This window comes from Pinus tabuliformis, chromosome 9 (genome assembly GCF_031772625.1).
Source record: "Pinus tabuliformis cultivar Carrire ecotype Pingquan chromosome 9, CPIR1, whole genome shotgun sequence".
Taxonomy (NCBI): Eukaryota; Viridiplantae; Streptophyta; class Pinopsida; order Pinales; family Pinaceae; genus Pinus; species Pinus tabuliformis.
The window spans coordinates 452,753,273-452,767,199 of record NC_142307.1 but is presented as its reverse complement, the minus strand read 5'-3'; the positions used below and the strand labels follow the sequence as shown (position 1 = coordinate 452,767,199).

The window sequence follows — 13,927 nt, the reverse complement described above, 5'->3', positions numbered from 1 at the left end:
AGAAAATGCACTAAAGGTCATAAGTGTGCTAAGAAGAAATTATTTTACATAGAGTATGAAGAGGAGGAAGAAAAGGATCAAGAAACATCAAAAGAAGAGGATATATGACAAGACCCAACCCCAGAGAAAGAAGAAATGAATTAGACCATATCTTGTAAACTATTGGCAAGAATGACCACTCCTCAAACTCTCAAGATAGAAGGACATATCAAGAAGAAAAAGGTGCAAGAAGTGAAAGATCACATCAAGAAAGAAGAAATGAATCCAACCATATCTTCTAGTTCATTGGTCGGAATTACCACTCCTCAAACTATCAAGATAGAAGGACATATCAAGAAGAAAAATGTTCAAGAAGTGAAAGATCACATTGAGCGTCAAGAAATGAATCCGACCACTCCTCGAACTCTAAATATAGAAAGACATATCAAGAAGAAAAAGGTTCAAGCAATGAAAAATCACATCGAGCATCAACAACAAGTTCTCCAACTTTTAAAGGATAACGCCACTTCGGTACAAAATCAAACGAAACAACAGGTAGATCAACATCATAGCGGAAAATGTTTTGATGTAGGTGATTGGGTATTTTTACTGCTACATCTAAAGCAAACTATTTATGAGAAGGAAACGTTGGCAATACTACATGCACTTAAAAATGGCGACCTTACCGAATGGGAAGACTCTTCAAGGATGAGGATGTGGAAGCATTGTTTTGTGCTATTTCTATTATCCAACCAGATTGGATAAATGAAGCAAGGGATGAATGGAAGAACGACAAAGAAGTATGGCCACTTATTCAAAAGTTGCAAAAGATCCCAATTCAAACAATATTGCAAAAAATTGAAGAGGAAGGAAAAATCATATTGGAACCTAGAGTAATCATAGAAACATGAACCCGACAACTACAAAATCGATCAATTTCAGAGTCTCTCATCAAGTGGAAGAACTTACCTGCTAAAGATTCCACATGGGAGGACAAGAATTTTATACAGAAGCATCAAGAACTACTCAAGCGTTGAGGACAACGCTTTTTGAAGGAGAGGGGCATGTTAGGCCCCTATACTACTAGGGTAACTGCTTATTGTTATGAGTATAACCCACTTATTGTATTGATGTACCCATGTAGTGCCCATATTGTTACTCTTGTTCCCCATAGAAGCCCACTATTGTTATTTTGTGCCCTTACATTATTATTGTTATGTCAGCTCTGATTATGTTATGACCCCTTAGGCTCCTATATATAGAAAGGAGGTATTTTCATTTGTATCATCCAAGAATTGTTCATTTATGTAATGTAAAGGAGGTTGCCCCCTCGAAGAGGCTGAATTCTAAGGCGTTGATCTATCTTTTCTATCTTTTCTTGAGCTGGTTTCATAACAGGAAATGATGTATATTAAATACTATGAAGAAAGAAGGAGATCATAGAATGGATAAAGCATTATTGATGGTTATTTGTGTTTGATGAGTTGTCAATAAGACTTGGTTGTTTTGAGAACTAAGGCTAACCTTGGTGCTGCTTGAGAATATTGGAAAAGGAAACTTCCATTGAGATTTTTTTGGATATTGGGATGACCTAAGCAGCATTAGAATGTTTGAGGACCCCAAATTTTATGTTAGCATATTAATAGAAAGAAAAAATATATTGGAAGTTTGCTACTAGTTGGGGTTGTGGGGCAACAAATGTTCTAATGGATGAACACATAGCTGATGTGTTGATCTCTCCTTGAGAAGTTTGAATATTTGATAAGCATGCTTGGATTTATTTGATTGAGAGGGAGAGATGAGTACCTTAGGATGTGTGCCCATATGATGGTACTCGAGAGGACATGTTGGCGTAATTGGTATTGACATCTCAGTTATAGTTTGGTCTTGATGATGTCTAGATCCCGGTGTGGGAGGGTATCTTGGTCTTGATGATGTGGAGATTCATTTTGGTGTTGATATCTTGACCTTGATAATACCTAGATCCCTATGAGGGTTAATATCTTGGCATAGATACTTATATAGTATCTATCTCATGTTGGATTGATACCAGGGTTGTAGCTTGATGGTACCTTAAGTGGCAAGTTGCCTTGATGACACTTGATTGATACCTTGTCAGTTTTTGGCCTTGATGGTATCTATAATTTCATATGTTATTGTACTCTTCTTGTAACACTTCAAATTAAGGTCAACCTTGTATTAGTTAAACAATTATGAATACTCCCTAGTTAAGAGGGAATGTTGAAAATGTAACTAGTATCGGTCTTCATAGTTGTTGTCTAGCCCATGACATGATATTATTATGTATTTTTAAAAAGAAAGAAAAGGAAACTTTATGGTAAAACAAAATAAAATTATAAGCATGGGTTTCATGCTCAATTTAGTATATTTCTAGGTCAAATAACCCATTGTGTTCTTCTAGGGTTTGTGTCATAAGTCATTGTCCTTGTCATCTTGTATTAGACCCTTCTTGGGCTTATTATATCAAAGAAGAAATTTTGTTTTGTGTCAAAAATGTAATTTGTGCCCTCTCCACCAAGTAGGCCTCAAGAAATATCAATTCAGCCTTATGAGGGGAGCTCAACCTCACATAACCACTATATATAAGTTATGAATTCGATCTATTATGGCATCCATCCAAGCAAGTTCAATCTGCAGTCACCAATAAGTGCAAAAGAAATAAAAATGAGTGAGAAAGGCTTGAAGAAGGAAGTAAACCCCTAACAAAGGAAGGAGGAACCCTAATGAAGGAAAGAAGACTATTTTTCTCTTGTTTTGGATCACATGTTCGAAATTTATGAGTTGCAGGTCTATAGTAGAGGCCAAAATTCTAATACAGTAGGGTCAAAATGTATGATTGTAGTAGGATTGAAGAAGGTTGACTAGAAGTAGACTGTTTTCATCTTGGAAGAACTTTGTTGGAAGGTTGACGTGGTGGATTGGAGGAGTTCTTTGTATTGGTCAAAGGGTATTGGTTATCTCATTTGATTTGGTTCTAAAGGAAGAGAATAATTTTATTTGTTTTGGTTTTCCCCTAAGAGAGGGGTTTTATATTGGTTGAGAGCCTACATCTAGTGTCCTTATTGTTTTGATATTCATGCACTCATGTTTTGGTAGCTTCTTGATGATAAGAAGATAAAAGAAGACATAAAAGAAGATAATAAGAATACAAAGAAATCACACGTAATTATCAAAATAAGAAAATATTTCTGCCTTTCAGACTTTCTAACAAGGGAATGACCACCGCCTCATTCCCTTCACTTTTTCAAGTAACACTCGCATGGGACAAGTTCCTTGTCATTTGGTATGCACATACACCTGCATCCAAGAATTAAAAAAGTAATAATTATAACTACAATAAAACATTTTAACCTGGTCAAATAACATAAAACTACAAATAAAATAAACATAAAACTAATAATTATAATTATAATTAAAAAGTAAACTAGCCTAGAACCATCTCAACTTCAGATATACCAAGCATTGAGGCAGACAAAATATCATGATTTCATCTCTCTCGATGCTTGGTAGATCCGATGTTAAGATGGATCTAAGCTAGTTCAATTAAAATTATTGAAACCCTATTACAAAAGAGATACTTCTACCATAAATATTATGAATTTTATTCAAATTGTGAAATCATTTTAACATTAAAACTCTATTTTTTGAAAAAATTAAGATTATTAGTTTATATTATTTAAATATTATAATTATCAATTATAATAATAGTAATTTAGTTTAATTTTAATATCATGGACAAGGTAAATATTAGATTAGTATATGGGATAAATTCTATATTTAAACTATTTTTTTGAGGAAATATATATGCTTAATCATTAGGACATTCAAATTGTATATGCTCTTAACCATTAATTACTATAAATACTTCAATTAGTCAATTTTCTTTTAATTTTATATGGTGTTGGCTCAAAATTAAATTAAATTTTTCACACACACATACATACACATACACACACACATCTTTTATTTAAAAATTGTTTGCTCATATTTTATTTAAAATAGCTTCAAAAATATTCTTTTGCGTTAAGTTTTCCTTTCTATTACTGAAGAGGAGTTTTACAAGCCATGGATATATGTGCTACTAATTTTCCCATTGGGAAACCAGCCTAATAACACAAATTGAGTGCCTTGAGATTATAAGTATCTTGTTTCAACATATCAATAGGGAAAAACCAAAAATTTCTCCTAAGAGCATGAAGATACATGAGACGGTAGATATGAAAGCTTTTATATCTAGGGCGATTACAACTTAAGTAGAACACAAATTCACTAGACATTACTTTTAAAACCTAGGACTGGGGAGCCCAAAGATGTGGAAAAGAATTGGAACAGGCCACCGCTGTCGATCCCTATGACTGCTGAGAACCATCACAACCACAATTAGACCGCGACCACTAAGAACCATCACGAAACCATGATCTTGAGTTGTTCCTAAACTAGTCGAACATACTGAATGTGGAGTAGCCACTATCAAACTTCTCCAGCTAATAGAGGGGAGAGTGAACCGAGGAAAAGTGAGACAAACGAAATATGAAAAGACCTCCTCAACAAATCTTGTAGTGAAGAGTGTCCATAGGAACATGGGAGATGACTGCTTTAAGCTACCTTCCATCTTTGTGTTGCCCATAACTATTTGGGCAAAAATATTCCCCCAACTGCAAACAAGAGACCTGTACATCCCTGAACATAAGAGAATGGAAGACTAAGAAGATATTAAAATCTTCAGCTCATTGAAAGGAGGAAATATCACGTCTTAGAGAGCTAAATTGTCATTGAGAGTCTCAACGTCCAACTTACGCTCCACCATACAATCCTGAGCGGATGAAGATTCCTTAGCTAGGGGAGGATGGTGATAGAAAACCTCCAATTATGTGTGTACCAGTGTAGCCCAATGTATGGGTTAGCTGGCGGAAGTGAGGACATGATAAATATCATAGGCATGGAAATAATGAATCAGAGAGAAAGGGACATTATGCATACTATTTAGAGCAATGATGGATTTATCTTGCAATGCATCATGTCTAGAGGCAAGCTTCAAGAATTGAGCAGGACAACCATGATGCCATCGTAGGACTTCTTTGATAGAATCTACTACAAATAATAATTAGGTTTCATAATGAGATTGTAAATGATGGGAGGGACAAAGTACAAGAACCGGGAGTGAGTAGACATTTCCATCGCACCAACATTAAACTAAGCCTTCCAACTTGCCGAGAGGCTCATGCCATGAGCCAGATGGCCTTCAGAACCACACAATGTCATCATGGTTGAGACATATTGTAATTATTGACTAGGGGATTCAAAAATATTATCTTTATTGGAATTCAATTTTACTTTAATAGTAAAAGTCTAGCTTTGTGAAAGAATCAATATAATGAGTTTGTATTATTTAAATTGTGAAATTATTTTAATATCGCTAGCATAGATCCATTTTAACTTTGGATCTCTTAAGAATCGAGAGGGATTAAATCTCTCAAACTGCAAACTTTTTTTTGAATCTAAAATTTAAAGAAAGGTTTGCATGTTGAAATATTTGATTCCTCTTAGCTCTTGGTAGATTCCGAATTAAGATGGATCTATGTTAATTTTGAGCAACATGCATATATATATATATATATATATATATATATATATATATATATATATATATATATATAGCTTGTTTTATATAGTATATATAGAGCTGACATTGAAATATTTTATTTATGATTTACATTCTACACATCCAAAGTAAAAAACGTATATCCATAGGTTTTTCTCTATATATAATTATTATTGCTATAAATATTTTTTTAGAGTATTACATGTCAACTCCATATTAAAATAAATTATAAATCTCCCCATAAAACTTATTAATGGAATAATAATTCTCTCTCTCATAGTCTCTCTCTCCATAATATTTTTTTTTAAACTAATAAAGTGTATATATATATATATATATATATATATATATATATAATTGGTATTAAAATATTTTATTTATGATTCATATTCTACACATTGAAATGTTAATACATGTTATATTTGGAAGTAGAAATTATAGAGGACTCTCTCACTAATTCATATTATTTTTTTTAATTAATATATATATATATATATATATATATATATATATATAAATATTTTGTTAATATGTGCCCCAATCATATTTAGAAGTAGAAAACATATATCCATAGGACTCTCTACACACACACATATATATAAAACATTTTAAAAAATATTTAAAAAATATTTATTATGAGAGTCCTATGGATATATGTTTTCTACTTCTAAATATGATTGGGGATTGTATTAACCAAATATTTTAATGTCATATATATCTATCTATATATATATATATATATATAAATTAATATGATTATATATAGAGAGAGAGAATTCTTATTATACAATACTATTTTTTTTTAGAGATTTGTAATTTATTCATTTTTAAATATGGAGTTGACATGTAATATTTTAAAAAGTATATTTATAACACAGAGAGAGAGAGAGAGAGAGAGAGTCCTCTATAATTTCTACTTCCAAATATGACATGTATTAACATTTTAATGTGTAGAATATGATTCATAAATAAAATATTCTAATTCCAATTATATATATATAACACTTTATTAGTTAAAAAAAGTTTAATATGGAGATAGAGATTATGAGAGAGAGAATTTTTATTCCATTAATAAGTTTTAGAGGGAGATTTATAATTTATTTTAATATGGAGTTGAAATATTTATAACAGTAATAATTATATAGAGAAAGAGAGACTTATGGCATGCATAAACATTTAGATGTGTAGAATGTGAATCATAAATAAAATATTTGAATGTCATATATATATATATATATATATATATATATATATATATATATATATATATATATATATATATATATATATATATATATATATATATCATTTTTGTCTGTTGCTCAAAATTAACATAGATCCATCTTAAGATTGAATCTACCAAGAGCCAAGAGGAATCAAATATTTGAACCTGTAAACATTTCCTTAATTTTTTGATTCAAAAAAATGTTCCTACCTCGAGAGATTTAATCCCTCTCCATGCTTAATAGATCTGAAGTTAAAATAGATCTATTCTAGTGATATTAAAATGATTTCACAATTTAACTAATACAAACTCATAATATTAATTCTTTCACAAAAATAGATTTTTACTATTAAAGTAAAATTGAATTCCAATAAAGATAATATCTTTGAATCCCCCACGACAGGTGCTCAAAATTATAATATGTCTCAACCATGATGACATTGTGTGGTTCTGAAGGCCAACTGGCTCATGGTATGAGCCTCTCGCTGGGTTGGCAGGCTTGGTTTAATGTTGGTGTGATGCAATATCTACTCGCTCATGGTTCTTGTACTTTGTCCCTCCCATCATTTGCAATCTCATTATGTATCCTAATTGTTATTTGAAGCAGCTTCCATCAAAGAAGTCATGTGATGGCATCATGGTTGGCCTTCTCAATTCTTTAAGCTTTCCTCTAGACATTATGCATTACAAGTTAAATCCATCATCACTCTCAATAGTATGCATTGCATCTCTTTCTCTCTGATTCATGGTTGGCATTCCTGTGATGTTTATCATGTCCTCACTTCTGCCAGCTAGCCCATACATTGGTCTACATTGGTACACATAGGATTGGAGGGTTTCTATTGCCATCCTCCCCTGGCTAAGGAATATGCATCCACTCGGGCTTGTATGGTGGAGCTTTAGTTGGCCGCTGAGACTCTCAATGACAATTCAACTCTCTAAGACGTGATTTTTCCTCCTTTCAGTGAGCCGAAGATTTTAATCTCTTCTTAGTCTTTCAGTCTCTTCTGTTCAAGGATCATGTGGTCTCATGTTTGCAATTGGGGGAATATTTTTTTTCGGATGGTTATGGGCAACACAAATATGGCATATCGCTTAAAATAGTCATCTCCCATGTTCCTATGGATACTCCTCACTACCATATGATCTGGAATTTATCCAAGACAAAAAAATTAAAGGTATTACAGACTCATGTGCATGGATGTGCCTATGTTACTTTATGCAACGGATCGATAAGATTGCGAAATACATAGACACTGAAGCAGTTAGAGAAAACACAACAGGAAAACATGTAAATACAACAAGTTTAATAAGGAGTTCACCCAATGCTCCTGGGCTACGTCTCCTGGTCCAGCCTTTAGTGGTGGCCTCTCTATTATGTTTTCAAAGCAGAGTTTTTACAACAGTGAGCTCAATTTGAGTCTCACTCAACAGATATAAATTAGTACGACTGGACTTGGATCCCCCAAGTCTCTAGAGTACACAGACTCTCCTTACTGAAACTCGACCTATGATGGTCACAATAGTATGAGCCCAATATGACACACATGATAGGCCTATGCCGAGGAGTTCACTTGAACCTCTCGAACCTTCTCTAGAGTAGATAGACTCTATGACTCTCTTTGGCTCTATCTCGATGCTGCCTTTGCTCTGCAGGTCAACTCGACTTACTTTCTCTCTTCTCTGCTCTTGGCTTTCTTACTCACTTTTCTCACTGCTTCCTTCTTCTCTCTCTATCATTTTGTGTCTTTAAAGCCAATCTGCTTTCTTACTGTTCCTTTCTTCTTCCCATCTTTCTGGTTCTCCTGCCTCTGTCCATTTGAATTCCCCTATTCTGCATCATCATCACTATGTAACACTTCATAAGTAGGTGGCCACCTGTTTCATAACAAACTAAGTGTCAGTTCTCTTGGAAATGTTTGAACGGTCGTTATTTCCGTTTAACTCCCAGACTGCCCACGAACATGATTCTTCTGCCAACTCATTGTTCATGCCGGACTTCAAACTTTATACAACTTGGCCTGTTTACCCCGTTGAATCCATTCATCCGTCAGATCGCATGTCCGCCATTGATATGGAGCCTCCAGATCCCACGGTCTTCATCCATATCGGGTGGGTAAGTTGCATGACATTTACCCATCCAATGTGAGTGGTTTTCTCTCTCTTCTGCTGGACGCGTGGCAGCCAATGTGTGGCATCAGGCGAGACTCGGTTGAAACTGCTTACAACTCAAAGCCCTTCTGATATCCTGCTGGTTGCCCTTCTGATATCCTGCTGGTTTTTGTGTGGGACTCGCCTCTGACAGAATTGGCGAATTCCATATGATCTTTGACTTTTCGAGTCTAGGTCGCTCGGGGCTTTTTCTTCTCTGAGGGGTTTGCCTGGTAATATGCGATTAGCGACTTGTCACTAATCGCATATTAGAAACCTCCCCCATTTCTGAAAAAGACCTCCTGTTTTGTTGTTTCGTGGCAGTGCGCATTACCATGGGCCAATGGTCTGCGTGCTTGACCGAGGGTCCTCGTTGCTCTGCGCTGCTCACAAATTACAACTGTTTCGAGGGCATTTCTGATAAGCTTGACCTTTGTAAGTCTTTGAAACTTTAGCATGAATTTTTCAAAGTTATGAAAACTTAGAGAGTGTTTTAGGATCCAATTCAGATCACGACCTTCCCACTGAAAAAATACTTTGAACCACCAAAAGTTGGTTTTTAAGCATCGATCAAGTGAGGGTATAGATTCCTTGCTTGTCCCATTTCTATTCATTTCGCATTGCTTGCTTTTGAACCTTTTAGCCCAATCCTAAGGTACTCAACATCCCCTCTGCGCGTAGTTCTCACCTTCTTGTCCAGGACTGTATCTTCCTGCAATTCATTAAGATATTCAGGTAACAGATCATCAATAGAAGGTAATTGACTCTGCTCTTTGGGATCTTCAATCAATGAAGGTTCAAATAGTCTCAAGCTATCTGCATTGACAACTGAGTAGATGTGCATGTAAGCTGGTAAATCATGGCGAAAAGCATCCTCACCAATTTTCTCAAGTATCTTGAAAGGTCCATACCTTATTGGCTTCAACTTCTTACCTTCACCTTGCATTCTGTCTTTGTTGATATACAACCAGACTTGATCACCAACCTGGAAACTATGCTCAATTCGATGCTTATCATGCCTTGCCTTGTACTTGGCTTGGCTCTTTTCCAGTTGTTCCTGTATTGCCTGGTGAATCTCTTGGATTTGTTCAATGAACTTGGTTTCCTTGTCCACATCACTATGTCCATCAATTTGTATGTCTTTTCCAACGACAAAATCCAATGGAGACCTTGGTGTGAAACCAAAACAAGCCTTAAAATGAGATCTCTGTGTAGAAGAATGTTTAGCTCGGTTGTAAGCATGCTACACATAACATAAATGTTCATCCCAAAGCTTGGGATGCTTGCTGCAATAGCCTCTGAGCAACTGGATCACTGTCCTGTTGACCACTTCTGTTTGGCCATCTGTTTGCGGATGAAAAGTTGTGCTCTTCTTCAGTCTGGTGTCCATAAATTCCCACAAACTTGACCAAAATTTCCCAACAAATCGGGTATCTCGATTAGATATAATGGAAGTGGGTAATCCAAAATGAACCCATACATGCTGAAAGAATAAATTTGCAGTTTGTTCAGCTGTAATCTATTTGTTACAAGGTATTAAAATACACATTTTGCTGAACCTATCCACAACAACATATAAATAGTCACGACCTTTTCTAGATTTAGGCAGTCCCCCAACAAAGTCCATGGAAACACTTTCCCAAGGATGAGAAGGAACTGGTAGTGGAGTTTACAAGCCTAGTTTTCTATTGCTGGGCTTGCTTTTAGCACACATGGTACATCCTCTTACATATCTTAAAACTGTCTCATTCATTTTTGGCCAATAACAAATTTTTTTGCAGCTGCGCAACTGTTTTACTTACACCAAAGTGACCTGATATTAGAGAAGTGTGTGCTTCTTGAATTATCTTTACTCTTTCAGTTTGTGGAATTCATAAATTTCCAAAATGATACAAGGGTTGGTCCTTAACATGATAATACAATTCTTCTACTTGCTTTCCGTGACTTAAAGTTGCATATACATCTTTAAAATCTATATCTTGAGCACACTGTTCAAAGTAGCTTTCAGGCAATACTGAATTATGCTTAAGTATAGTAGATGCACTTATGATTGGTCTGGACAACATATCTACAACTTTATTGTGTATGCCCTTTTTATATCAGATGACTAGATGAAACTGTTGTAGGAAACCCATCCACCTATAGTGTCTTGATTGCTGCAACTTAGTTTGTGAGTGCAAATATTGAAGTGGTTGATGATCAGTATGTATAACTGTCTCTTTTCCCATTAGGTAATGTTTCCACTTTTTCACACTCTGTACTAATGCATACAATTATTTATCATATGTGGGATAATTAACTACTACAGAATTAAATGTCTCAGAATGATAACATATGGGTTTACCGTGCTGCATCAACACTGCTCCCATGGCATAGTCACTGGCATCCGTTTCAATCTCAAATGGTCTTTGAAGATCGGGCAGTGCTAGTACTAGTTCTGTACTAATCTTTTCTTTTAAGGTGTTGAAGGCTTTCTGCTATTTGCCTCCCCACTAAAACACCTTGTTCAGTCCTGTTAAAGCATGTAAGGTAGCTGCAATTAAGGAAAAGTTAGAAATAAACTTTCTCCAATACCGTGCTACTCCTAGGAAGCTTCTCACTTCTGTAGTAGATTTGGGTTTAGGCCAGTTTACAATGACTGCAACCTTAGAGGGATCTATCTTCAATTCACCACCCCCTACAATATGACCCAAATAATTAAAAGATGTTTTGCCAAATTCACATTTTGAGAGCTTAACATAAAGATTTTCTCTTTTCAAAACATCTAGAGTCTGCTTGACGTGCTTTAAATGTTCTTCCCATGTTTTACTGAATACAAGAATGTCATCCAAATATGCAATGAAAAAATCATCAAGAAAAGGTCTGAGTACATCATTCATTACTCTCATGAAAGTAGTAGGAGAATTAGTTAAGCCAAAATGCATAACCAACCACTCATACAATCCCTGCTTTGCTTTGAAAGCAGTCTTCCATGCATCTTGCTCTGCAACTCTGACCTGATGATAACCACTATGCAAGTCCAACTTGGAAAAATAAATAGCCTCTTTCAACTGATATAATAGATCATCTATGCGAGGAAGGGGATAACGATTTTTGATCGTTACCTTATTCAGTGCTCGGTAGTCAATGCACATTCTCCATGAGCCATCTTTCTTTCTCACCAAGACAATTGGAGACCCAAATGGTGATGTGCTAGTTCTTATGAACCCTTTCTCGAGCAACTCCTGTACCTGATTCTTGATTTCTACATTCTCTAAAGCAGACAACTTGTACATTCTGATGTTAGGCAACGGAGCATCTTGCTACAAATTAATATCATGTACTATTTCCTTTTGGGGTGGCAGACTTTTAGGTTCTTGAAATAGTATATCATATTCTGAAACAACTTTTTCTAAATCAGCTTGCTGTTTAGCATCACAACCCTCAAATATATTGGTTTTATCAGGTTTCTTTTCCTTTAAAGCCACCAGTAAAATTTGTTTGCATGAATTTACAATTCTTTTCATCTGCCCTGAGTTTATGAGAGTATAATTATTCTTGAGTTTATGAGCTCTTACAATATATTTGATTCCATCTTTAACGAGTTGATACTTGTTTTCAGCTCTATAAAAAATAGCTTTCCTATCATACAAGTAAGGACTTCCTAAAACGATTCCACATATATCCAAAGGAACTATATCTAACTCAAACTCATCTACAAATGCTGACCCAAGAGAAAACTTAAGTTTTCATTGTCTAGTCACTTGTAGCTTTTCTTTATCACATAACCAACCTAATGGATATGGCTTCTTGTGAGGTGTGGTTAGTAATACCAGCTTCTTTACAATTGATTCAAAAATTAAATTTACTTGTGAGCCACTATCAAACAAAGTATCAATCTTTTGATGCTTGGAAATAACTCGAATATGAAAAATCTCATGTCTTTTCCTCCCATTTTCTTCATTATCAGTAGATTGTGAAGAATTACTAGTAGATGCTTTAGAATTTTTACCTTTTATACCTATGGCTGCGATTTTTGTTTCATCTCCTCAATCTGACCCCAAATCTTTCTGAATAGATGCAACAATCTTCTTCTTTTTTCCCTCATACTTCTTGGGTTTCAGCTCCGGATGCAGGATCCAGCAGTGTTCATCATCATGCCCATCCTTCTTACAGTGAGTGCATGAAGATTTGGTCTTTTGTACAATATTTGTCTTCCTCTCTTTCCATTTTCGTTTTCTTTTTTCCTTGCTTTTGCTTGCAGTGGGCTTTGATGATCCCCCAACTTCTGGGTTCACATTCTTACCTCTAGCGTCTAGATGTGTAGCCTAAACAGATACCTCATCTATGCTAGTGGGATTAAACATGAGAATAGTGTCCTTAAGTAGCTGTGTAGACCACCTATATACTTCAGCATAGTTTCAAGTGAGTCTAAAGAAATTCCTAGAACCAAATCTCTTTTCCTAAATTCTTGTGTGTAACCTTTTACACTTTGCCCTTTTAATTGGTGAAGAGTTTTCCAGCTCATCATGGCTTGCTACATATAGGCTAATGGATAGAATTTTTTTTTAATTGCAGAAACAAATTCACTCCAGACAGAAATAATTTTACCATGCTTCTTCATGTCAGCGTGTGTCCTGCCTTCCCACCATACCAAGGCAGTGCCTCCAAGGCATAGGTTGGCCAGATGAATCTTACTCTTGTCTGAATCGATGCTCTGCACTCTGCAATACACATCAATCTGTATAATCCAATTATCCATATTCTCTGCATTCAACTCTCCATCATATATCTGCAAATAAAATTTAACATCTAATTTAATCAAAGATGTTTTATTTTTGTTTTCAGGGCTATTAGGAGGTGTGGGAAACTTTTCTTCTTTCCCTTTTTCTTTAGAATGGTCATGGAGGAGAGATTCTTCTACTCCTTTATCTTGTTTGGAGTTTATTGAATCTTCTTCTCTACCTTTC

General features: G+C 35.0%; 1 protein-coding gene across 1 annotated transcript in view; it reads right to left on the bottom strand.

Moving 5' to 3' along the window:
- Positions 1-3,236: 3,236 nt before the first annotated feature.
- Positions 3,237-13,927, bottom strand: part of LOC149149152 (uncharacterized) — a 28,436-nt gene continuing 17,745 nt past the window's right edge. Inside the window, exon 3 of the mRNA XM_089442400.1 lies at positions 3,237-3,297. Coding sequence (XP_089298526.1) covers positions 3,237-3,297 — 61 coding nt within the window. The remainder of the gene's footprint in view (positions 3,298-13,927) is intronic.